Source organism: Blennius ocellaris (assembly GCF_963422515.1).
Source record: "Blennius ocellaris genome assembly, chromosome: 13".
Lineage (NCBI taxonomy): Eukaryota > Metazoa > Chordata > Actinopteri > Blenniiformes > Blenniidae > Blennius > Blennius ocellaris.
In genome coordinates, this window is record NC_137662.1 from 7,627,727 (window position 1) to 7,655,442 (window position 27,716).

At 44.0% G+C, this 27,716-nt stretch overlaps 1 protein-coding gene across 1 annotated transcript in view; it reads right to left on the bottom strand.

Moving 5' to 3' along the window:
• The window catches only part of inpp5a (inositol polyphosphate-5-phosphatase A), a 155,299-nt gene that overhangs the window by 42,390 nt on the left and 85,193 nt on the right, over positions 1-27,716 (bottom strand). The window contains exons 5-7 of the mRNA XM_080507389.1: positions 18,759-18,811; positions 16,358-16,477; positions 5,596-5,680 (exon numbers count right to left, since the gene is read on the bottom strand). Of these exons, the coding sequence (XP_080363515.1) occupies positions 5,596-5,680; positions 16,358-16,477; positions 18,759-18,811 (258 nt within the window). The remainder of the gene's footprint in view (positions 1-5,595; positions 5,681-16,357; positions 16,478-18,758; positions 18,812-27,716) is intronic.

Below are 27,716 nucleotides of genomic sequence, written 5' to 3' on the forward strand. Positions count from 1 at the left end.
ATGTTTACACATCAAAATATTAATTAAAAATGTTTATGAAGTCCACAATGAGTCAAATGAAGGGACGCTGCACTAAACTGGTTCATAATATAAAGCTGCAGCTGGAAAAAATATTGCAAAGCTGCCTGACCCTTCTGTTAGGAACCCGAGACTCAGAAATGTGCAAAACACAACTGCAGCATCGAGATTCACTACTATGAGCTGTGATTCCAACACTTTGAAATCTTCTGCTAAATCAAATCCAAAAGAATCCTTTAAAAAAAGTCAACAATCTCTTCTCGGGATTTCACTCTTGGAGATTCCTCAAAAAATGTTGTGTGACTCACTTTGGTCCCAACCCATTATTTGTTTCTTGCAAAAAAAAAAAAAAAATAAATAAATCATAATGCCATTATGTTTAACCCAGAGATAATATTTATCCTTTATCTAAGGTTTACTTGGATTCTGTAGGTAGTTGTTATTATCCAACTATGGTTGACTCTGGACATAGAAGTTCTATGAAAGGATCTCCACACTGTCCTCCCATTTTCTTGTAAATTTAACTCGGGTGATGATTATTAATGAAAACAATACAGTCCTTGTTCCACTGGCTCATTTCCGTTGTTTGAATACTGCTTTACAGTAAATTGACTGGTGAATGCCAATTTTTACAGAATTTCTAATAGATTTCAAATACATTTTCAGTTGGATCAGTTATTTTTGCCACTTAAACTATGATAAAATGAGAAGTTAACATTACAGACCATTTCTGCTTATTCACTACAAGAGGGTGTAATAAAAAAAAAAAAAAAAAAAGTGGGGCGCTACCTTGGTAGCGTTTCCACAAGGGCAAAACATGCAACATGTTTTAAGGCGCCAATCTGATTTTGATTAAAAATCGATTTAAAAAGACCCCTGATGCTTTGCTGTAGCAGTGCAGTGGAGGAAACCCCCGGATTTAAGGTTGGGAACAAAGCTCACAGGTGGCCTTAAACGTATAAATTGTCCTTCAGCTGCAATGAGATAGCCTCTGAATATATTGCCAGTTTATAGCATCATTGGCTACACCTCATTCAGACCTGAATGAGACTCCCAACACGAGTGCTCAATGAGGGGGCTAAAAGGAATCAAGCATTGAGAAGTGGACTGTGAAGTATTGTATGCGCGAATTCGCCGGACAATATCTTCAAACCCCGTCCTTTGAGGCCGCTTGTTTTATCAGCACCGATGCAAAGCGTGATCAAGCCAAAGCATGATCGGACCCATGGGAGAGCAGAGAGAGGGCTGGCGGGGATTGGACCACCTCCAGGCTGCTCAGCCCTAGCATTAGTCTCCACGTGGCTGTGTCTTTTGTCTGCCAGTCAAAAGGCCGCTGAATGGGGGTCAATTGAAACCAATTCCCTCTGTCGGACACAATTAATGGGGTTGCCCAGGAGGGTGGGTGAGGGTGGGGAAGAGGGGGCAGCTCCAGGCCTTTGGTTACTGATCCTGCCGCGCAAGCATGCCTGGAATTTGCCACCTGGAATTTGCCCCAGTGACAATAACAAACCCACCTCCTTTTCTCTTGTGCACACACGGATACATTCTGGATCCCGTCCAGCCTCCCCACAAGGCGAGGATGGCCGACAGGGGAGTGGCGAGCAGTTGTCCACAGTCTAGTCACCCACAATGAAAGAGAGGTGGAGAAGAAGAGACGTGGTGTAGCGTGCAGCTGTACAGAAGTGTACTCGCCGAGTATTTTCTGATCCAGTGATTCTCAAAGTGAGGCCTCAGGAGGCCCATGGGCGCTTCAGGGAGGAACTCCCCTGGCCCTTCAACCAATCACACAGGCATTGGATTTGGCGATCATTTCCTGTGCTTCACACAACAGCCGGACTCTGATCCATTGATTGAAAATGGCGCAAGCTTAGCGAGAAAAGCAGAGAGAGAGAGAGAGAGAGAGAGAGAGAGAGAGAGAGAGAGAGAGAGAGAGAGAGAGAGAGAGACTTGCAGACACTGAGAAAGAGAGCCAGCCTCTCTGTGTCTGAATCAATCTTCGGATAAGTATGGACGATCGATCCAGCGGCCGCCCATCTACAGTTAAGCACCCCAGTGGATGTGCACTAATTGTCCTGTTGACATTAATTGTCATTAAAGGGCTTAAAACGGCCTGCCGGCTGTGAGTTACATCCCGAGCCAAGGTTGCAAACCATTTGTTTATTGGTGACATCACAGCTCTGTCTAATGCTAACACGGCGGTCGCTGTTAAATCAGACAGGTCCACTGAGTGAGACGGGTTTATATGAAGCAGCCGGCCCCTTTAACAACGCACAGATGACATCATCTGCTTTTCTTTTTTGTTGTCGTCGTCCCCATTAACCCTCCTGTTACGTTCACTCGTGAGAAACAGCAAGCCCATCCTCTACTGTACAGTTAAAGGTACATTAAGTTCGAGTTCGGTAGTGTTCCTTTTGGCCACTGGGTGGTGGTAATGAGTCGCTTTTTACATGGCGCTTGTTTGGAAGTTATCCTCCGACTGGACGCTACAGCGAATACACACGTGGTTCAAAACATAAAGGTCATTTATGCGTCATAAATGACCTTATGGTCATTTATCTGCGAGACTCAAACAATAACACACTTGCGCATCAGGTGGCGGCTGTGTTGCTAAAAGCTAATTCCTTGGGAAAGACTTTTTGGGATATACCATGTTGTTTTTAGGGGGTGAAGTTTAGTCACTGGAGAATCAAGAGCATCAGTCATGATGATATTTATTGTATGTAAAGTTTCCAGGTTACTGTTCTTGTGTAAGAACAGACATGAGTGACTCATTTAGATCATTGCGTGGTAAAAAGTGGTATTACATGACAGCATGTCACAGCTTTAGCTATGGGAGTTAGCGTCTAATGTTCAGTTGATATACATATTTATATTTTAGCCTAATGTAGAATCTATTGTCACGAGCAGCGACAATTATATCTTCTTGGTGTAAAATAAAAAAAGCTAGTATAAACTGTAATAGGGGGGGGGGTTGAAGCCCCCCAAACCGTCTGGTCCATGTCTTCGTCCACAGCTCTAACTTCCTGAGTGGGTACTCTCAGAAGGGCCCCCCCCTACGCTGCTGCCACACCCCCCTTTAAACAGAGTAAATCAATCGGTTTCATCTGGCCTAACAAATTGGTTTGTGTGTGTGTGTGGATGTGAATGTGTAAGTGAATAGGGCCAAGGTGCATAAAAAAGGGGCTGTGTTGAAGGGGGACGTGGGGGACGTGGGGGACGTGGGGGGGCAGAGATGGACACACACCGATGCAAGCCTAACACATCCCTGGAAAAGGGGTCGTGACCCCTACCGCACTCAAACAGCATATCGGAGCGGTCGAGACACGGAGAGGGCGAGAGAGCTTACCTACCACAGAGCGGCAGGGACAAGGAGGGAGTTATCAAGATCACACACACGCACGCGCACGCGCACGCGCACACGCACACGCACACGCACACACACACACACACACACACACACACACACACACACACACACACACTTCTAAAAAGAGTTTGTACAGTGTGTAAACTGTAAATAAAAACCCCATGGCAACAACAGAAATATGACTTTTTGGAATATGATTTGTATCGTTTAACACAAACTGTCAATAGTACTCACTGTCATACAGGAAAAGACAAGTTGACTGAAATGAGGATGAATAAAATACCAAAGCTTTGCTCACAATTTCTATCGTCTCGTCCAGGGGTCTGCAATCTGCGCCTCTGGAGCCAGGTGTGGCTCTTTTTGACTTTTGCAGTGGCTCCCTGAAGCTGTCACTAAGTTAAACAAACATTTTATTTACACACTAAAGTCATCCTCAAAATAATGTATATGTCTTGGGTGAAAAAAGACTATAAAATAATTCTCAACGAATCTCTAAAAGGAAAAAAAAAGAAATAATCTCCTTACATAAAGAGATAAAATGGTTAAAATGGCTGTGACCATAAGAGTATAACTCCTCCTTGTGAATAGTGTTTTGGTTAATTTCATTCTTTCCATTAGTCATCTATTCTATCCTATTCTATTCATAGACTATAATTCTGAAACGTCAAAATAGTTTGAAATATGCTGGAAAAGAAGGATCAAGCTACTAAAATCAGGTTTAAAAAACAACTGATAATGTAATGTAACGTTTACCAGCCTGAATTGGCATAAAAACTTCAGAAAAGCAACAGAAAATAAATTTTTTGTACGCGTTTCAAAACGAACATTTTACGAACATGTATACGTTTTTTTGAAATATTTGGATATTATTCAGTGCAAATAATGAATAAGTAGTGAATAAAGTTTGGCCTTGCAGTTTTTTACAGATCAATTCCTCTCTGAGCTGCTCTTTAGATACCCAGTCTTGAGGACTACATGGATCGAAATACATGCAAAAATGTGCTATTTTAGAACCTGAACAAATATCAAAGCATATTACATGACACTAAAATTCGAAAATTCCACTGCTGCATTTTCTTTCAATGTATTTCACAGCGTTTCCAGTCTTTTACAACTCTGATCTGTTGTTTTTGTCATTTTCTTATGTAAATATTTGTATGTAATACTATTCACTGTGAGGAAGGATTATATCTTTTAATGTGTAGAACACTGTGTGTTATCACAGCACTGCTGATAAGTAATAAACGGGGTATAAAATCAATGTGGCGACCTCAGTGTGTGCCAGGTGACATTGAGTAGCCGGGGCTGCTTTCTGAATGGGCTCAGTGTTTGAACATCTGCTCCTGCGGATTCTGGATTTCATCTCCCTCTGAAGCGCCGTGCGCTCACATGACCGGGCGGGTTAATGTGACCCAATTACAGCGCTGAAATCAAATGTACTGTGCAAACTCTCAGGCAATTAATCAATGCCTGCTGATAGATCACTGAGTGAAAACATGTGATGTCCACTGGATGGCCGAGGGGGCGAGATGGAGAGGGTGGTTCACTGTCCCCCCTGCTGGCCGGGCAGCTTCTCTGCAGACGAGTCACTTGAAGCATCCATTGAGAGAGCTTCCCCTCTGCTGTGAATGGGACTCTGAGAGAAGCAGACAATGCCCACACCTTCAACAGGCCCACTGATTCGAGGAGCATTGTGCTGGAGCGGAGGCCGAGGACCGGCCGACAAGTGTCTCTCCCACTCTGTTATCACAGCGCATCGCCGTCCGCGGTGGGCTGTCATGACCTCCTCTGCCCCTAGTACCCCCTCCCCTCCCGTGGGTGCCAAACACTGAAGGACTACCTTAGCTCCCTCTAGCCTCATTTACACCAAGAGAAGGAGGGGAGGGTGCGAGAGGAAGGGACAGAGAAAGAGCGCTGAATGGCACCGTAACATAACAATGCACTTGGAGGCTCGGTTGGCAAACACAGCTGGGCCAGCCACAGTCAAGAGTTTAATGAGTCATAACTCTGAGGAGACAGTGCACCACTAAAACCACTTCGACTAGATTGCAATGGCCCCCGCGTGCACATAAAGACTCTACATTACCAGGATTCTGACTGTAAATAACCATGAATGATTGTGGCAAATGAGCACAAAATTGTGCACATATGTATTCGTGTACTGCACGGGAGAGTCGACAGGGCGTGTACGAGACGAGGGAAACACTCACCTGAATGACCGGCTTCGAGTCCAACCTGAAGTTAAAGTCCCCAAAGACGAAATATGGCAACCTCTCATACCGCTCGTCCGTGATCCTGCCAACAGATGATAGCAAGTATTAACACCCAAAAGAAAGACAGGGAGCGACATGATCAGCTGGCCAAGTCTTCTCCTGCTGCCTTCTGATGTTCCCCTGACCTCAAGCGGCTGAGTTCATGAAGGCCACAGCACCACCTGCTGGTGTGAACCCTAAGTTTAGAAGGGGGTCCCCATGCCATGATGGTCAAGGCATCCAGCTTTTTCACCCGACAGGCACATTGGCGTATAATACAATGATTAAGGATGAAAAAGATAGAAAGTGAATTTACGCAATATTCTGAAATACTGAAACTTTATGCTTGTTGCTTAAGGAGCAGATCCCCACTGTGTCTTTGAGGCCAGAGACGCCTTTTATCGACAGATGGAAAACCTTCATGTACTTTGAAGAACTACTCAATGTTGCTGCACTTGTACAACATTATGGGATGGCCCTGCAACTGAAAGAGTGGAGAAAGTGTTTATTGCAGATGACCTTCAGTGACCGCAACATTCCCCAACCATCAATCTTTAGAAAACCTCTCAATCCATCCAAACTGTATAATTTCCAGACATGAAATCAAATGAAATTCTTGCATGAAATAGGGGGAGAAGCATCAACAGTCCAAACTACATAGCAGGAAGAGCTGGTCTCTGTGACTGACTGGCCACCACTCTGGATATAGAAGTTATAAAATAATGATGGCCATGATGAATTATTTGCCCTAATTCATTTAGACTTCTGGCAATTTTATTTCTTTTTTTTTTTTAAACATTTCTACCTTCCACTGCAAGCCAAAATATTGAAACTGAAATAGGGGATAAACTCATTCAAATAACACCGAATCACTCCGTCAAAATATATTACATCTTTGTGTTTTTCTTCAGGGGACCGTGCAGGATGGAACTTGCAGATGGGTGGATGATCGGGAAATGAAGAGACGAATGAAAGGATGTATGAAAGTTTAACGGGATGGATCAAAGGATAAATAGAATGACAAAAGAATGGCTGAATGGATAAAAGACTTGATAGAAGATTGATGGATGATTGGACCTTAAAATACCAATATATTGTGGTTTTAAATGTTTCTACCACTTGTTTCAGAATATCCAAACTTATTTTGCTTATGTTGTTTTCCCCTCCTGTCTTACTGCCATTATATTTGCCTGTGTTGAAAGGTGCTCCCTACCTGTCCAGTCCTGAACCCGACGGGTTGACAGATTTACACCGAGACGAAGCATTACAACCCGACGGCCGCATGTGGTGCCAGCATTTTAATGCACTGAATACATTTGCTTGTTTAAACCCCAGAGTACACTGTCAGACGACCTCAGAGTCTCTGAGATGGAATACTTCCAGGTCTCCAGAACTTCACCACTACGCCGGCATCCCAGTGCTTAGAGCGGAGGGGGGGGGGGGGGGGGGGGGGGAGAAAAAAAGGCACCTAAGCGACATATAATTAACTCATAAGCCTCATCAACTACTTAAAAGGGGCTCTTTCTCAGGAGCAAGGATTGGAAATTAAGGTGGATGTAGTGCAGGCTCATGGGTAATTAATGATTTGGGATGCTTGGCTCGCCATCTCTACTAATCGCTCGGATAAATCTCACCGCGGACTTCCCAGGAACAGATAACAATATATTTATGAGGCCGTAAAGCCGGAAGGAGGCATTTCTTAGCAGTGGGTCTCGGTCTGGCCGCCCACCGTAAAGCACGGCCACTTCTGCTCCGTGAGGCAGAAAGGTGACTGGAGGGAGGAGGCGAACAACGCAGCTCTCATAATAAACACCGAGCGGGTATATCTCCGTTAATTTGTATCAAACAGAAACAAGCCCATCGGCTTCCCGTCGCATTTGCTTCATCAGGTGGGGTATAAAATGTACAATTGAAGACCTAATTAAAATGCTTAAAAGTTGAGTTTGGCAAAGTTATTACTTCCCATGACTCTTTCTTTTCAGTGGTGAACATTCCTGGAGTGAGACAGGTGCAGAGTTTTCATCCATTTTTGTAAAATATGTAAAAATGCTCAAAGTCAAGGTATCTCCATAGCCAACTATCCATATCAATAATTTATCCCCAATATTAATTTTAGGACATCAGCTACACATTTAAGAATATAGAACAATTATCTTATAAATTATTGTACCTTCACCCACAACATTCCACATTATCTCAGGTTGCAGGTGTGCCAATACTTTTATTAGCAGAAACCTGACCTAAAAGAGGGTTAAGGGTGCCAAAATTAATATGAAAAACAAATATATAATCCAAGATTACGGAGAAAAATCAAAAGTTTGTAATGCACATTATAAAATATTCCGGAAATTTGAAGCGTTCCATGAAGATGTGTTTTCCATAACGTGATAATTGAAGGTCTGAAGCCTTGTGTTCTCATGTCTTCTCGCATAATGCAAGAGTAGTTTGTATTATGACTTTGTACAGAGGGGGCGTTCAGGTACGATGTTCCACATGGATCACACATAGCTTGGTCAGTCACGGACCATTTCAATGATGACAACGTTAATTGCTACAGAATGAGAAAAACAACAAAGAATGAGGGAAACGACTGAATTTTACAAGTCCTGATGTATCATCAGTATATGTTACTACATCAATATGTCATGAAACCCCACATTGTCCAAATCGGGCGAGTTCTTTTTCACCTACATTTCCCGCGATGAGATGAATGGTAAACATTTTATTTTAAATGTGTCATCTTCTGTCGCATTAATCCAAACTGATGCTGTTGCATCACAGCAGCTATAAATCATCTGAAAGTGTGAGACCTGGCGGAGCTGCGGAATGAATGGTCCTGCTTTACAGGACCAACAAACACAGCAGGTACCTAGTTCAATAGCTATAAGAGACATTGTGAGTGGTAACGTATCATGTAGGCAAAGCAGCAAACTCGCCTATAAAGTGACGAATTGCACATCAGTGTGTTTAAAACTCCCGAGCACGGTGCTGAAGTTGCACAGACAGTGCGTGTATGCAGTGGCTCATTAATAAACTCAAACCGGGACTGATGTCATTAATGACCTCACAGCCGGGTGCTAAGAGACTCAGCTCTATTCAAACAGGGTTAGTGGTCAGTTTATCCTGTCGGCTCGAATGGAGGGCAGTAAAGTGGCTGAGCACAGGCGTCAATGCAGCTCTCACAGGCGTGGGAACTCGAGTGTTCGGTGCGCTGGCGGGGAATTTGCCACATCGTAGGTCGAGAGCGATGAGAAACAATTCAAACAAGAGTCCAGACTTTCAATTTGTCCAAAGCGAAACGTGCACCGGTCGCACAAAGAGCCAAAACAATGAGAGCGAGAAAAGACAACGGAGTGAGTGAGGCAGTCACTCTTTAATAAGAATGGATGAAGTGAGAAAGGAGGATAAGGAGTAAGAGAGTGTATGGGTGTTCCTCCAGAGCCTGGGGTCTTTCTCCTGCTAACAGCCATGTCTAATACCCGCAGCCGGGCTGTTTTGTCTGCCGCTCCAAGGTATCAGCCACAGGTCAGAAGGTAACACTCTGTTTACACGACCATTTCCTAAAGCACTCATGGTGACCCGCTGGTGTGAAAGTTGACTTTTTTCCTTGGCCTTTGTGGGGGGCAGCGAAGAATTGCAACATTAGCTACAGCTACTGGGCGTGAAAAGGGGCCTGAGGGTGGGGGGTCCAAGCTCTGGGGTGAGGGCTCGATGACCCTAACCCTCAACGGGGGCCCCACGCCCATTAGCCTCGTCATCACAGTTCATTCAGGCAAACTGTAACAGTGTCAGTGACATTCTCCCACAAAGACGCACTCCTTTACACAGTCTATAAACATGCTTTCTCCTGGCCAATTCATCGCGCGGTGACACCCCTGAAAGAGCCTCTTCACATGGGCTGTTCTCACTGAGGTTTGGGCCAGGATGGGTTTGGGGTGGGGGGGCTCCTCGACGGGCCTTTCCACGGAGGCCACACAAAGACTGGGGTCAGACGTTAATTTATAACATGGCCCCGGATTCTGCTCCCAGGCTCTTTAAACCATCGACACAAAGACACTAACGCGTATTTTTATCTGTCAGATTTCTCATGGACACAAACACACCACTGCAGAAGTTAACTGACCACGTGAAAAAGTGTTGAGAAGTCTTTTAACATTATTACACGCAACACGCTATCGCCAATTCACCAGGACGACACACAATCACACCAACATTTCAATCGTTCTCCTTTCTGAAGGCCCCAATGACTCACTGATTCCTGGCTAGATTATACGATGTGATTGACAGCTAAACCGAGCGGTAATAGACAGTCTGTGTGGGATTATGAGGGTGAAACTGGGGGCCATGTCATGATCATATTGACAAGATGACTTACCATAAGTTGGACGGTCAGACTGGACATCGCACACAATAGTAGGGCTGAGCGCAGCCATCTATTGTAAGTAAATGTTGAGAATTTGTGAGAATGTTAACATTGTGAAGAATGTGCTGCTGACGTCTTTCTGAATGGGCAAAGGATGGCCCCTGACGGGACCTTTGACTCCGCAGGACAGCCTCAGCCTCATCCCCCTTCTCTTGCTTAAACCCCATCTCCTTAGTAACGCCCACCCCGACACCAAGAGCCCCGTGAAGGAAGGCTCGGGTGCTGAGGGAGGGTTGGGGGGGGGGGGGGGGTAGGTGGGGGGGTGAGGTTGTTGCAGCGGTCATGCAGAGGTTAAGGAATAAGTCTGCCTTTTGCCAATAGTGCTGTCAAGACGCACTCAAGATGAGGACGGCACCTGGGAGCCAACTTCAGCTTAATTCAGGATTAAATGAGACGTGGATGAGTAACTGTCAAGGAAAGAATTTGGTGTTTGAGAAATGACGAATATCAGACCACCAATACCCGAGAAGAGCTGCTGGGTCCCGGACCCTAAATTTCAAAGTGTCCTCAAAGGGTTAAACTAAATTCGATAAAATTCCACATTATTGTTTTCTAATAAACAGTTGACAACAATGACTTTCAATAATATTGGTAAATGAACTTCTCTTATCGTGTACGTGTTTCTTCAACCCATTCCGAAGTCACCCACACACCCATGGTGACAGTTCTCTCCCACCACTGGGAGCATTTTGGGGTTCAGAGTTTTGCCAAACAAAACTTTGACCCACGGAGAGGAAAAAATGAGGATTTAACCTATCATTTCCCTCCTGATATTTAGTCGGATTGAAATGAAGCACAGATGATCTAGTCAAAATGCATCTACACAATAAATTATGTCATGTGTAGCACTTTGACGGCCTCATAAACTTCACACAAAACCCTGTGCCTGAGTGAGTCGGGAGCAAAGCATGTGAAGACAGAGCAATATTTAACAATTAAAACTGAAAATAAATACTTTTTGAATTAACAAATCTTATTAATTTGATGATTAATGTAGAATGATGCTTATAAGCTGTTCTGATCTACGAGACCCGGTTTTGATTTAAGCTGCGGTAAAAGTTATCATTGAGGACTAGACTGATATGATTACTGTACAACGTTTTTGTCTGAAACTATTAAAGTGAGGTCAGGTCATCGTGTTCTCCTCTGCTCTATCATGTGCTACAAAACAAATTAGCACCAAGTAAATACATTTTTGTCTTCTCAGATTGAATATTGCTGATGTGCACATAGTGTATATTGTCACGAATAAAAACTTGAGATGGCTGATTCATCAAACCTCGTTTGGAGGTAGGCGAGTATCAAAGAATATGTGTTGTTCTAAAGGTCTGTATGCACTTGTCTGAATGTACTTCTGCACTCTAAATAGCAAAGGTGAGCGAGCAGGTACGCAATGAGAGACAGCTTAAATTATTAGGTTGAGGTTAGGGCGCAGGATATTAGGCGAATATGATAATGTTGTTGATTATTGTGATAATTACATTTGTTGATGTTAAAAGTCTTTGTGCTTTGTTTTTAAAAATAATAGCAGATGGGGAGCAGTCTGTGGACTTTTTGTTTTTTTTAATGTTTGACTTTTGTACTGCAGCCAAGAAATTGATGAGGGCAAAAAATATCCAATGAGAAAACAATCTATGGTGGTAGGGCCCTATCTGAAAGGCAGTGCAGTAAACCAGGATTGAACTGGGTTCAGTCTTTTCCGGAAAACTGTGCAGCTCTTGTTCAGGTTAGCACTTGGATACTAGAGTGAGTTGAGGCGTCTGTCAGTGATGGTTAAAGGTTGGAATAAAAAGATCAGTATGTCCTCACAAGGGTGGGAAGTCCAGCGTGTGTGAGCGAGGGAAATAAACAGGCCCACTATGGGCGGAGAGACATTGAGGAAGATTAACCTCTGCTCCTGTGGGCCTCCCAGGGTGAGAAGGCAGTACACTCACACAGAGACGCCACCCAAACATACACAGCCAAATGTACACACTCAGAAAACACGCTGCAATCTTGGCTATTGGAGGGGTCGGTGCATTGAATGACGAATATCGTTTTCGTTCCCAGACTCCTGACGCAAAGTTATAGGACAAAATTAGAGTTCGAGTTACACGTGACATGCAGGAAGAACACTGCAGAACACAATTAGCATAAAGCATGCAAACATACACGGCTCTCTAATAAATTCATTCAGGCTTTATGGAGGATCTCCGTGCGATTATCCAGTCCTCCCTCTCGCAGCTCAACATGTCGATTGGCTGGAAACGAGCCGGCCTTTCTCTGCTCTTTCAGCCCGTTGTTCTGGGAAAAGCCTAAAGGGAAACATTTAGATTGGAGGGCTCTTTGAGACGCTCTGACAGTTGACTGATGACCCTCCATAAAATGACAAAGCATCGCTGTGTGGTGGCCAGTGCGGCCCACTGCCTCCCCATGGGAAACTAATTGCTTTGAATTGTTAACGGCAACATTATTTTTCTGCCAATCATTGCTTTTCAATGCCCCGAAAATGAGCATGAAACAAGTCTTTTCAGCGAACAAAACAGTTAAATGTCCCCAATGTTGATCAAATTAACTTCAGCATAGTGACAATGGACTATATTTGTGTGAAAATAATGGCTCGCCACAAAGGAAGCCTTTATGCCAGGATTTCACAGTTGTAATGTAAAACTGTTCTCCCCTGAACCGGACCAGCCACTCTGAATGGGGGGTTGGAAACAGAAACAAACTTGGATTCACAAAAGAGATTTTTTTTTTTTTTTTTTTTTTTAAGGAAAGAGGAAGAAACAAGAAAAAAAAAACCTGTTGGTTTTATCTCATACTATCATTCCACAGAAGACGGTAAAATGACAAGGCATGGGAGTTTCTCCATGAAGGTCATTACATCAGTTGTCTCGAGGAAACTAAATATTCACAATAAACACACAAACTTTTGCATTTTGCATCACTTTTTACGTTTTTTCGTCTTCTGCATTTTCCATGACTTTTTGAACCATCTTGTGTTTGATGTCAGCTGATCACAGCTTTGGTTGGCCATCTGCGAGAACAATGGCGATGCTGTTATCAAATTACAAACGTGATTGGTGGACAAAAGATGAGCTAGCCAATAAAAGAAACGTGGGATTTTTAAGCGAGATACCCCCCCCCCCAAAAAAAAAAGCTTATTTGAGACAAGAAGTGAATGTCGAGTGTAAATCAAATGAGGTTTATGAACTGAAAATGAAGGATCATGGAAAACTGCTCTATTGAGATATTGAGTGGAAAAAAATAAAGTGCACCAATGCGGCTCTGTTAAATTGAATAAAATGTTTGGACAAGCGATAAAGCTTTCCTTTCACATTCCGCACACACACAATCAAAGCGCCCACATAATTATAAAACAATGATCTCCCGACATCAAGGGGAGCGGATTCTACAAGGTAAATAGCGCTCGATGCGTCACTGAGCACATAAATGTGCCCTTTCAAAGGACAGGAAAACAAGCAAGGGATGCATTTCAAGCAGAGCGTCGGCTTTTTTTCTCTTATGGAAGTGGCCCACACATCAGCACAGGCTACAGAGCACTACTTTTTTTTTTTTTTTTGATGTGACTCAATGGTGGGGTCTGGCTGGCTAAACGCTGTTCCTTCTCAGCATTGTTCCTCCCCGGGGCCTTCAAGCACTTTGGAGATAAACACTGTTTAGCAGTTAAAAGAGCCACAGAGGAAAAGGCTTATCAGATGTGTTCTCAATGGTCTGTAAGCTGCATTATTAAGCCGAGGCCCCAGATAAGGTGTAGGCTGCAGTTCGACCCCCCCCCCCCCCTCCCAGATCTGGGCTCCTGTGCCGACTGCCCCACGGATCTCAGCTGGCGGTGTGTTCGCCGGTGCTCCTGTGCCCCCTCACTCTGCTCTTGCATCCCGCAATGAGAGATTAGAGCTCAGAGAGAGTGGAACGAGAGAAGAGAGAGTGACAGAGAGAGAGCGGGAGAGAGAGAGAGAGAGAGAGAGAGAGAGAGAGAGAGAGAGAGAGAGAGGGAGAGAGGGATTGAAGGAAAGAAGGGGAGTCCTGGCTTTAGAGATTTCCCCCTGTCCCCTTTTCCTGCTCAGCTTCTGGGGGTAGGAGTCAGCATTAGGACAATAGCCAAAAAGATGGTTCCCAACCAGCCGCTGAATGGGAACACTGTTGGTGGTAGCGCTTCATTCAAAGCTGGGCCCGGGCACATTGTCCTCCCAGATTGGCGGAGGAGAATGGAGTTTGCTGGTGGCTGCCAAAAGGTTAGCAGCCTCTGTGAAAGGACCGACCCATTATTCACTGCCCTTTACAGAGCCCGAGCACCCTTTGTGCTCCTCCTCCCTTCCCTCCTTGTGCCACCAGCTTTTTCTCACTCCGGTGCTCCGGATCTGCGCCCAATGGCTTCTCCTAAAGTGAGCGAGTGAGGCGCGATTCCCCCTGCGGACTCTCCCACCCCTGTGCCACCACCAACAGCTCGGCCTATCGGCGTAGCCGGGAGACATCTCCACCACCTTGTTTTACATTTAACTCTTGCCCCCCCCCCCCCTTTTTTTTTTTTAAATAGCAGAAGTTTTAAATGATATGGCCGAGAAATCAAGACAAGGTCCACGACACAAGATGAGCGAGGAGGTAGAGAGCGACCAGCCAACATGATTTCTATTCAAACCACCCAAATAAAGCCTATTTGAAAGTATTTACGGCAGGACCTTTGCAAATAAATCAGCTGTAAAAGCACGATGAAAGCCTCGAAAACACAATCAAAATGCTAAAAGGCCAGCAACAAACAGGGGTCCTTTTGAAACTTCATTATGCCAGTAAATCCAGGTAAGTTACAATGTAATAAAAAGCTGCAAAAGTGCCTATATCCTTAAAACGCTTTGCTGTCCATTAAAGAGCTTTCTTTTATCAAATCAAGAGCGGAGCAGAAATAAAATACGAGCTGGGATAGAATGCGTTAGAAGGCGCCTCGTAACTCAGGCCCATCAGAGAAGCCCTGCGATAATGTATGCCACCCATATATGAATGTAGTTATTCAAAGTGGAGGTGGAGGGAAGCCATGTCGTGCATTCTTACACCTTTTGAATGGGAGGTCACCTACCGGGAGGCTTTTATTCGGTGTTAGCATGGCCAGGTAGAGAGCAGGGGTTGTACCATGCACTCTATCATCCTGCTCCACTTGCAAATGGATATCCCATAAATCACATTAGTGCGGCCTATGAATGGATAAGCTCGGCCTGTTTGTATAGAGGCTGGATTTACTCCGCCGGGAGTGAAGAAAAACCTTTACAATTGCGATGCTTATTCCAAAAGAACTGCATGGAGGATATCAATAAACATGTTAAACTTGGACAAAAAGTCAAAAAGACAGTTTAAGGGCATCAGTAAAAACATCTGTGAGCAACTATAATCCAAAACAGTTGTTTCAAAGACAGTAATGTTTGAAACATAGTGTCTAGATTTTCTTTTTCGGACTGGAGGATGGACTGTTTTATCTTCAGAACTGCCTTAATTCTCGATGGCAAAGCTTCATCAAGGTGATACGTTGGTCCATATTGAGGCAACAGTGTTACGCATTTACCTGAACAGCCATGATTTCAATGTCTCGTTCAAGTTGTGGGGTCAGAGAGACACTTTCTCTAGAGAATGATGTATGCCGTCATCTCTCCAGTGGCAAAACCACCAAATGCTCATAGCACTGCATTTGAAACTGGGCAAAGATCTTGTAGAAGTTGTCACATTGTACTACGACTTAAAGCATGGCACTTTAGTTTTTCCTGCACACAGTGACAGTGTACAACGTTTTACAGTTAGATGTGAGGACAGACCTGCTGCGACGTATGAAATCAAATGTTAAATTCACACCCGACGGAGGCAAACAATGTCAGGATAACCAAAATCTCCTCAATGGAGATTAAACTTTTCGACATTAAAGTCATGTGAACAGTCTCTCAAAATGATACCGAACAGTACGAGACAAAGGAATTGTCCCCACTTCACATGAATATTGAGCTACACCAACAATGGCCACTAAAAGAAGTGGAGAAAAATGGTGGAATCGACCAGATAAAATAGCTGATGAATGAGAATTGAAAGTGCATAAACGATGCAGCAAGTAAGGATGGAAAGAGAAAAAAGCCAAGATGATTTTATCCATTTCTTTTACAGTGTTTTCTCTCAAAACGACTTTCTTTTCAAAGCTTGACGAGAATATTTGTGCAAGTGTAAACTCATCTAAAACTAACAGGCAAACTGAGAAAAAGCTTCAGTAAAGAAGCAAAAATACACATCAGCTCATGAAGAATGTTGCTGAAAAGCGAACAGTACCTGTCTAAAACGTATCTCAGGGCCTTGTGCCTGCACCGCGAGTAGATGGAGGGGGTTCCCTCCCAGGCCACAAGGTTGGAAGCATCGTGGAAAAGGTGGATGTTGACCAGATCAAAGGCACTGGGGAGGAAAAACAAAATGCACAGAAAGCGTCAACAAGCGAATCACCCCCACACACAACAGCACAACAGCGGATCATATTGGAATAGCTTCTTGTGTATTGCTTCTTTTACTCGGTAATCAAAATAATAATAATAAATAATATATATAAATATATATATATTCTATGCGGACTCAAAATCTTCTTTGGGCTCGGGCCCATATTACACAATAGCATTTTCAAGTGAAAACAGAAACTTTCATTGTGTTTTGGGTGTCGGTTCACATGACAACGGTGCTCGGCGTCACTGAGAACGCAACGGCTCGCAAGGTACTTTTGGAAAAAAGCTCAGACTCCCGTCTTGGTGGAAACGCAATTTTTGCGAAACGCTGCTACTGTGCATGAATATAAACAGTGTTTGTGGTTTCATTAAAAAAAAAAAACAAACAACAAAAAACAAACAAAAAAAAGCCAGCGTCAACTTGTGGCCCATCATGCTAACCCCATCGTTGTGAAAACGTTGCCATGTGAACGTGAAGTTTTTTCTGAAACGGAAATGCAAAATGTTGCGTTTACACTTTAAACGTTGTCGTCCAACGTCCAATGTCACATTTAAAGCTTCATCGGTTGTCACATGAAGGAGAAACAGATGCAGCATTTTAATACTTATAATGAATTAAAACTAATGAAATTAGCTCAATACATTTGAGAATACAATAAAACATTACTAATGATTTAATGGTTCAACACTTTATCATCTATAAGTTTCATTTTTTTTAAATAACCTAAAAATGAGCATTTTTTATTTTAAATGTGCTTTTGGAACAATTTACATCAATTGTTTTTGAGAATGGCGACAGTTTAAAATAATATTCAAACCTTTTGCACTTTTAAAATGCCGTTTTTTTAGCGTTTTTGTGTCACTGAATTTGTTTACTATTGTGTGATTTTTAAAATTGTATTCACATTGCCTGAATGTTTTTCAATCGCAGATCATTTTTATATGTAACATTAATCTGTCATTAACAATAAAAAAATAACACTAATACTTTGAATCTTTTTTGAGACGAGTACATTGTTTTTTTTAACAGTATTTCTATACATATATTTGAGTAAAAATGTTCTTGGTCCACCTCTGGGATTTGAAACAGATTTGTTTTATTGATGTTCCTGTCGAAAAAGTGCCTGAAAATATATATATAACAAAAAAGTATAACCCGCTTGCAATTTAAACAGAATTTTGAACTATTTAAATGGTTAAATAGCTTGGCTGCATCTGACTGCGGTTTAATAGTAAATGATAAATTATATTGTAATCTGGCCCATAAATGAAACTAAAATGTTATTAGAAAAGGAATTCTCTCAACAGAAAAATGGCAATTACAGAAAAATATTGCTGCTGGTGGCCTAAAATGACGGAATCCAAGAAACACAAGTGGGTGGAGAGAAACTGACGTGCAGGTTTTGGTACATTTCTCTGTACGTGGTTTTCAAAACTGTCCCTTAGTTTTTCATGCATGAGGCCACAAACAAGATGTCTGAATAGGAAAATGCATGATCGCTCAGTGTACAGAGATGAACTCCTCCCAGCTGATCCTATCAGCCCAGTGTTCTGTTAGCAACGTCCCTCGGCCGGGGCGTCCGTTCCCCCCCCCCCCCCCCCCCCCCATCTCCCCGAGGACTAGATCTTTATCTCCTGGGGTTTATTCTGCAGTGACACCCAGAACAAATGAATAACAAGCCTGGTGCTGACGATCTCCCTCTATCCCATCTCTGATCTGATCTCCTATTCTTCAGCAGGCCCTCTCTCTCTCGTCAAACGTCATGCCCCTATTAAATGCTTACCGTTTCAGCTCTTTAGTTCTCATGTCATCCCTCTATTAGATTACAATCCCCATGCCCCCCCCCCCACCCTCCCTTCTCTCCCCTCGAGCTCTGCACACTTGGACTGAGCGCTTGTGTTCAGTCCCGCGCAGGTTCAATTGCATGTAATGTTTTTTGTCATCTGTCATATGCAACTGCTTGACGTAACGCGATTACGTCTAATCGAATCCCCCCCTGTTCCCTTCTCCTGCGGCACGCTGTCCGGAGAGGATTCAGCTATGAAGCCCCCGCTTCCACCCAACCCCCCCCCCCCCCCCCTCCTCGTCTCTTCTTCTGTCTGCCCCGCAGCTGGCGGGCGAAGCCGAACGTGACCGGACGCTGCCGGGTCTTCATTTCTACTCACACAGATACAGTCGTAATGATTGAGCGGCGATGAGGTGGGACGTGTCGTTGCAGAGAGCCATTAATAAAACTCACCAGTCAGCCAGGGCCCATCGAGTTCTGATGAATCCCTTTCTGGACCACTTGTACTGCAGAGACAGAGACAGACTCAATTTAGCATGACAATGGTGGAATTTGACTGTTGGCCAGAATTTGACTGTGTCAAAGTGACGACGTCCGTCACCCACAACGTTTCCTCTGCAATTCTCTTCTTCAACTCGGAACGAAATTCAGAAGTGTTAATCAGCACAAATGTTTGATTCAACTTATGATACCTTGCCATAAAATGAAACAAAAAAAAATATGTGAAGATTATTTTATGAGACAAAACTATGAGGGTATATGGCATTCGGGGAAGTCATTGTCATTTTCATGTAATCAGAAAATCATTTTGAAAACGCTGCCATGTACACACAGAACATTTCCGGACCCAAAAATGCAACGACGGAGGCCAAGCGTTTCAAGAAATTGTTGTTTCCACCCTTTTACACAATAGCCTTTTCAAAAACTTGCGTTTTCTGTAGCTCCGGGCAACGTTAGCTTGTAAACATACACCCAAAACAAAACAAAAGTTTTGTGTTTTTACTTGAAAAGTCATGTAAAATGGGGCCGACTTCACCAAATCAAGTCCTTGGTGTGACTTGCAGCCTGGAAAACAACGTGACTCCTATAATTGTATTTTTAAGTCCAGAAACATAAAAGTACTATGTCTGCAGTGTAGAGGTTCAGCCTGAATGAAAGATAACACTCAGATGTCTGACCTGCGGGGGCTGGAGGAGGTGGGAGGGAAAAGCATCCGTCTGGTTCGCAGCCGTCTCCTAACCTGAAGCTAATTATCCAATCTCAAGTCCGAGGATCGCTCTCAAACAGCACATGATTCACTGTGAAGCCGCTTATTAAACGGGAGACTAATTGATACTGCGAGTGTTCTCCCTCTGAAAGGATAAATAAGTGCTCTTTTCTCCCCTAAACCTCTCTCTCTCTCTCTCCTTTTTTTCTGCTTATTGCTCTCTCTCTGATGCTCCTAATGGGGAGTTAACTGCAGTGATGAATAAACTAATTATGGGCCAGGTCACATAATTACAAATTGACTAATTTTATTTAAAAAAAAAAAAAGAAAAGAAAAAAAGAAAAACCTCAGATGCAAATTAAAGGGCTAAGAGGTATTTGATTGCGCCTCACATCTTTCAATCTGCATTAGTACAAGATTAACTGTATCAAATTGAATTACATTAGCATACTTGGATTAATCCATACTGGCTCGGCAGGATGTATGGGCCCAATTATAACTCGCTGTCCCAATATTGTGACTTTGAAAGGAGCAAATGGAATTAGATATGAGTGCAGCAGCACAGATTGACCTTCCACTCGGAGAAAAAGAAAAAGTGTTTCAAACCGAATGAATCCATTAAATGGTAACAGATGGGGCGCGGGCTAATCACACACAAAATGTATGCATGTCCCTTTGCATGAAAAATGTGGCCGTGTGTTTGTGCGAGCAAAGTTAAGGAAAGAAAGTGTTTGAGGATGAGGAGGGAGTGTGTAGTGGTGGTGAAGAGGGGAGGGGGGGGGGGGGTGTTTGCTCAGTACCCGTACAAGCTCTGACTCTCGCCAGAGACGTTTAATCTCGATTTAATTTAAAGAGCCATTAACTACAATCGCAGCATTAAAATCCATCACTTTTCTGACACCCGGCCCCAGATTGCCCCATTTCCTCCACGTATGACTGATTGACCCCCTCCCGCCTCTGCCGCGCTGCCGCCGCCGCTCCGCTCGCTCGTGAAACACGCGCTCACGACCCCGCCCCGCGCGGGCCGGGTAAATAAACACACCGATAAACGACGCAGGGAAGCGGCGCAGGAGTGAAATGATCATCTTAAAAAAAAAAAAAAAAAATCACAATGCAAGAGCTTCTATTGTGTGTCCGGTTGAGACGATCGTCTCACACGATCAATCAAATGGAAGACGAAGAAAAGCCCGTCCGATCGCAGACATGATGACATGGTGATGTGGTCCCTTGCAGCTGATGCACAGACGCTGTCCGGCTCCATTTACTGTCCCGCTAAAACATCATCATCTCCAACTTGACCTCCTAAACACAAACCCAGATGTGTACAGCGCTGCTTATGAGGCCCATTCATTGACATAATGGATGCTCTTGCCCTTTAGTCCAACTCTAACCTTCACAATTAAATGTCTACTAACCTGAAACCAGGAATGGTGAACGTGTAGAAGAAGGAGTCGCCCTCACAGAGCTCAGATGCTGGATTTGAAAATTATAAGATCCATATTTTTTTAAACTGCTCTTCTCGTGCTAATGAGATGCTATTAGGCCCAGTTTACACCACATCTGAAATGAAAATGCATCATGTTCGTGTTTGCTTTTCAGAAAGGTTTCATGTTTACACAGCAATGATTTGAAAATGCTGCAGTGAGCATGCTAGGCCACAAGTGGGCGGTGTCGTTTGTTTTTTGTAATGAAACCGCGCACAGGGAACAATACCTTATAAACACTCAATGAACGAAAAATGGATCATTTGGTCAGTGTTTATAGTTCATCACTGTTTTTCCACTAATGGCTTTTGAAGCACAATTTCTGAGTCTGATAAATCGCCGTTACAACTACAACATTTTAACTCGCAAAAATGTATCTTTTAAGTCAAACATTTTCATTTCGTTTTAAATAAATAAATAGGAATAATTCCTTTTCCCCCTACAGATTCTATCCTTTACCTTGAAACAAAATCCAAACCTCAATTTATAGAACATACATTGACAAACCACCATAGTGTCTGGAGTCCACAGCCGATACACACTTGTATAGCTGTACTTGAAAGGACACCCTTTCACATGATGCATGTCCCTATAGCAGTGCTTCCCCACCTGGGGTCTGGGACCAGGGGTCAAAGGGCGGGCTCAGCGCTTTGTCTGCTGTGAGGTTGTCAAAAATATATCTGCACATGTCAAATAAAACCATTATATATATATATATGTGTGTGTGTTGGTGAGACTGAGTGTTTACACCAGCATCTTGCCCCACTGTAATGATCTTTTCAGATCAGCTCGTGGACCGTGTCTTCACACCTTCTTGAAGGCAACAATCCAAGATGGCTCCGGGGTAAAACCCTGCACTATGACACCTCGCTTTTTACCTAAATTACTCCACCTCTTGGAGACACCCCAAACCTCCATCATCACAACATAAATCCAGCACCCCAACTTATTGTACATTTCTTAAGTTAGTCTCATTCAAAGTACATCTGCTAGTGTTTTGTTTTTGTTTTTTTTATCACACCCTTAACCTTCACAACAACAAGTGCAAATGATCTGGAAGTAATTGGAACTTTGGCCAGGAAATCAGCGACGTTGGTTCGACCACATGGGCCTCTCGGTATAGAACTCCACGAAAAGACACTGATACACACATATTTATTCATTTTAACTGGGGATTTTAATTAACCCCTGAATGCAGCACGAGCCACATTGCATGATGAAACCAGCATCCCAACGCACAACAAGATGAGCTGAACACTGCAGAAACCATAAAGTTCCCAGTTAAACATGAATACAATTTGTTTTTAATCGTACAAAAAGACGCCTCAACGCTGGATGTGATGGGTTTCAGGACTGTCCTGCTGCTATGGCAGACCTCTTCAGTTTGGTATTCGTGAAATTCGAGGAGCTCGTTTGTACGCATACTTTTTTCTTTTATGAGGTTGGTGACATCTATTGTAAAAATACTGACCAAAAAAACCAAAAACATTTCTGTAGTCGTTTAGTCAGGCATAGTACAAAAAGGTCACAAAAAAAAAAAAAGCAAAACAAAAAAATCTTCACTCTTCAAAAATGTCCTCAGTCCACTGGTTTTAATCTAAAAATTGGCAATAAGTACACATTGTGATCTTTTCAAATGTACCAGTTCACTGGTATGGATGTTGAGGCCCTCTGTGGCTGAGTATTCTTAAATAGAATACATATTTGGGTAGAATGGATAGGTCATGTCTAATAATATCATAGATCAGGTGCAGTGGCTATAAAGAGTCACTGGGGAGGGGCGGGTGGGGTTGATGGCTGGAGTCGGAGGGCAACGCAAAAGGTCGCAAGGCTCGGGGGTGACATTGGCTGACCTTCCACAGGTCAGTGACGGCGTCTCTGCCCATGACAGTGATGAACGGCGGATGCACGGAGGAGGGGGGTCGTCGCATCTCCGGATGTTGGGCAATATTACGCCTACTGACCACCATATTGTGCAAACACACACACACACCCACACACACACACACTTGGAAGGAGAGTCAAAATGTGAATGGAAAAAGACAAAGTGAGTGGAGATGAAGAAAAAAAAAAAACCAGATTGACTAGAAAACTACTACATGAAATTCTGCTTGTGACCAATGGAAAATTATACCCTCCTATAAAAATGTCAAATGTGACACACACACACACACACACACACACACACACACACACACACACACACACACACACACACACACACACACACACACACACACACACACACACACACACACACACACACACACACACACACACACACACACACACACACACACACACACACACACACACACACAGTTTAGAAACATCCTCCCTTCACAGTTTCCCGTTTGATATTTTTGACCTTTCTTATATTTCAGCTCAAGCCCAACCCAATAAATAATATTATGGTGGGGGTGTTTTTTGGTGGTGGTGTTTTTAGGGGGGGGGGGGGGGGGGTGTCAGAAGGGGGGGGGGGTTACACAAAAGCCCTGTGACAGAAATGCACTGTGAGTAATAAGTAATACACACAAACGCTGATTGATTTGAGCCCCAGCAGACAGTCACATTTATCTTTATTCCATCATCTGGGGAGGAGGAGGGGGGGAGAGGTGGGCCGGGGTGGCCTCCTGAACCGTTTACATGACTGGACAGCACATGAACATACGTCTATATGTGTGTGGGGAGCGATGAAAACATACAAGGAGCACAGAGAGCAATGTCTAAAGGTGTAAAAAACTGCCCGTTGGAGAGTTGCGGTTAAGCAGCTTGAGAAGCCTGGATTTTTCAAACCAGCATCATTTCCGTCATCTTCGTATATACGCCCCCCCTCCCAAAAAAAAAAAAAAAAGGCTTATTCGGGGCATTAGCCCCGCTTTTATGAGCTCCTTCCTCGTCCCATGGATCACGCCTGTCACCGTGAGCGGCATCTGTGTCACAAGGTGTCTCGTTCGGTGATGAATGCCGAGAGCGTTTCACGAGCAAACGCCGCTTTAAATGACTTCATCTCCTTACCGTCGCATCCATGAATCAGCGCGTGGAGTTTTACGTCAGAAACGAGGTAAACAAGGAACGAAGTTAACTTCGGTGAAAGCTAGTAAACTTGTAAGGGTGTGTGTCTGTGTGTGTGTGGGGGGGGTGGGGGGGGGGGGGGGGGGGGGGGGGGGGGGGGGGGGGGTTGCAGGGGGAGACAATGAGTGTAGAACCGACGCTTTAATGGACGAGTTTGCGGTGCCAAACACAAACTCGTACCGATGTTGATCTACAGCCTGTCTGCTATTTTCTTCTTCTCTTTTCTTTTTTTTCCCCTCCGACGCTTGTGTAAAACAATCAATAGCAAGGGCACATTAAGGTCTGGGTCGTATACTTTATTTATATAAGGCAATGACAAATCCTTATGATGCAATGGCTCCATGTTTTTTTTTTTTTTTTTTTTAAGGGGGGGGGTGGGCGTGTATTACTGCACCAAACAAATAAATATAAAAATCCCCACCAGGGAGCTGGAGAGATTGACGGAACAACTGGAAGCGACAAGCCGCCAAATCCATCACGGCGACCTTTCAAAAGGAATGTGCCTACAATTTTGTCCACTTCCTTCTTATTCAGCATTTCAATTAATGTTTCCCCGCTTTTTCTCCGCAAGCCCCCCCCCCCCCCCCCCCCACCCACCTCAACCCCCTCCTCTTCGCTTACAACTATAACTCAAAGGAGGATTACGGAAAGAACTCATGTTTTGCATATGGAGCAGTTGTCACTTAAATCAGAATCAAACTTGGGGGAGAAAGCTCGCGAGCATAAAGACCGACTGGAAGTCGTTTGTCTCGATATAATTTTTTTCTTTCTGACACCGAGTTTGGTCACTTTTGAAAAAACATAAACAGAAAAGCCATGCGGTAAATGAACAATAAGTGGCTCATTTACCGCATCACCAGTCGTGATTGATGTGATTTGGGTTCCAAGCTGGTTGGACCGGAAGAAAAAAAAACAAAACAAAACATTACAATAAACCTTTAACTGATGTTGTAAAGCATTTTCTGAAATGCCGGGACCCAATTACTATAGCCTATAGCTCGACTTATGACTTTTGGACTCTCTCTTCCACCCAGCCTTCCCCGATTCTGATTTAAATCAGTGGTTGAATCGATGAAGAAGCAAACACATCAACAAATGGACAAACCTGACGACCATGATTTGACACCGCAGACAACATTTAGTCCTCAAGGCCAGCGTGATTCAGTATTAACAGGATTTCACTGAGAGTATATTGTGCTGCTTGAGCAGCCCCCAAAAAGTGCTTTACACCGTTAACCACATTCACACATACATTCACACACCAATGCCACGCAAGGTGTTCAGTACATCTAACGGGAGCTCAAGGGCACTTAGGCATGTGGACAAAAGGGAGCTGAGGAATCGAACCTGCCATGGTACCTGAAAACACATTCCACCTGTGCGCTCCTTGCATGGACTTAATTTTCACTGCTCGTCAAATAATTTTAAATGTATGAAAATACTACTTCCTGTCTGACGCCCCTCACTATCTGAAAATATATACAAGACAAAACAGCTTAGGGTGAGGTTTGTTTCTGAGCTTTTGCAGACTGGGTGGTTCAATCTACAATTTGCATCACCAGGTTTTAATTAATATAATGATGTCATATCCGTTATTTATTATGGTGACAACCCTTAATTGATGTTAAAAACATGAACTTCCAATTCAAAACAAGGATGAGCTTTGCTTTATATTTTTGTGTTATAATGCTGCCGGTTTGTACTGTGAGACTACAGTTGGCAAAAAAATGATTATTGTAAATACGTTTCACATCTTTTAATTGCAGACTAGGCGAACAGGTTGAAGACAATGCAGCAATTATTTCCAACTGTTGATTCCCGACCTGATGCGTCGAAACCTGCTGTCAGTCCTGAAGGTAAACTCAAACGTACTGAATGACATCTTGCTGTTGTTTTAAAAACACTCACACAAACACCAAGCCCCCCCCCCCCACCACCACCACCTCCACGCCACTCGTCGCCATGATGTCATGAGTAATGACACGTTATTAATGTGCGACAGTAAAGGTAACAGACAAGCATCTTTTCTCTTCGCAGTCACTTTCCAGGGAGAGAAACCTCGGGGGGGGGGGGGGGTTGGTGGACAACATCAGTGAAAGGAAGCTTGGTTTATTTGTGCAAAGAAAAATTAGCTATGAGGGAGTAACAAAGACACCTGCCCCCTCCCCTGTGTTCCTTTTGATACCATTTAATGGTGTAGTTGGAGTATCCTCCAACATTTGTCACAACAATTACTCCACACATCACGATCCAAAAAAAATCCGACTGATTTTGGAGTGTGCGCGTGCGTGTGTGTGTGTGTGTGCGTGTGTGTGTGTGTGTGTGTGTGTGTGTGTGTGTGCGTGCGTGCGTGTCCTGTCCGGTCCAAGATCCCCGTGTAATAGGATTCCTCAAAGCTGCAGATGGATGGCAAATCTAGGCGGTTTCATCTACTAAAAGAGGGCATAAATCACCGGCGGAGGAAGCGGGGACGAGGCAGGGGTTATCACCAGTCTGCCTCCCTCATGAGAGCTTTGCATTAAGGCATTAGTGAAATTAATTCATCTTTCATAAGAGGTTTGAGCAGTATCTGTGATCTATGATAACAACCAATTTCTCACTACGGAGGGGCCAGAGGAGGAGGAGGAGGAGGAAGAGGAGGAGGAGGAGGAGGAGGAGGAGGGAGGGCATGGAGGCGGGTGGGAAGGAGGGAAAGGGGGAAGGAAAGGAAGAAAAAAAAAATACTCTGCGACCCTGATAGACTACACAAATCTGCTCTTTTTAAATGGGCTAACATTATCTGGAGTGCTGCTCTCTGGAGCATCATCCCAGATTCATATCCCGGCCGGGAAAGAGGCATAAATCACCGGGCAAAACTTTTCTCATCTGTACACCCTCTCCTACTCCTCCTCCTCTCCAGATACACCTTCCTTCTCTCGACATCACTCCCCTCATCCTTCTCGCGTCGCGCCAGGTTTGTTTTGAGGGTTTTGTGGGTTTTTTTCCCTTTCTCCCGCTCGTCCTGTTAAATGCAGAACAATGCTTCGTCGTAATCATTTTAAATGGCTCCGCTCGCAGCCTCAATCAGCGTAATTGGTTTTAGATCATCTCCGGAAACTGTGCAGAGGTGTGTGTGTGTGTGTGTGTGTGTGTGTGTGTGTGTGTGTGTGTGTGTGTGTGTGTGTGTGTGTGTGTGTGTGTGTGTGTGTGTGTGTGTGTGTGTGTGTGGCGCGGAGGTGGAAGCGGGGTGGCGCCGGGTGTCCCACCGTGTGTGAAAGAGACGGAAATTGGGGGGAAGTGTGTGAAGGGGGCCGTATCTATCTGCTTTGCATATATTCGCTGAGGCGGCCGCCGGAGCATGGTTGACAGATGAGTGGGGAGTGCGGGGATGACACGCGGGCCGCCGTGCTCTTTATTACTATATCAGCACGGGGGGGGGGGGGGTAAAGAAAGACGAGGGGAAAAAGGCAAACGCGGATCGCACGGCGAGGACTTTCTTCTTTACATGATGAGAATTTGGGGGGATGCTGATTTGATCTGTAGAGCGTCGGCAGGATTTCCCCCCCACGCGGAGAAAATCAAAATTGGGGAGGTGGAGGGGGGGGGGGTTGGAAGTAGTTTTTGAAATGTGTTTCTGTGTGTAAATTACACCGGTGTGAAGTCAGA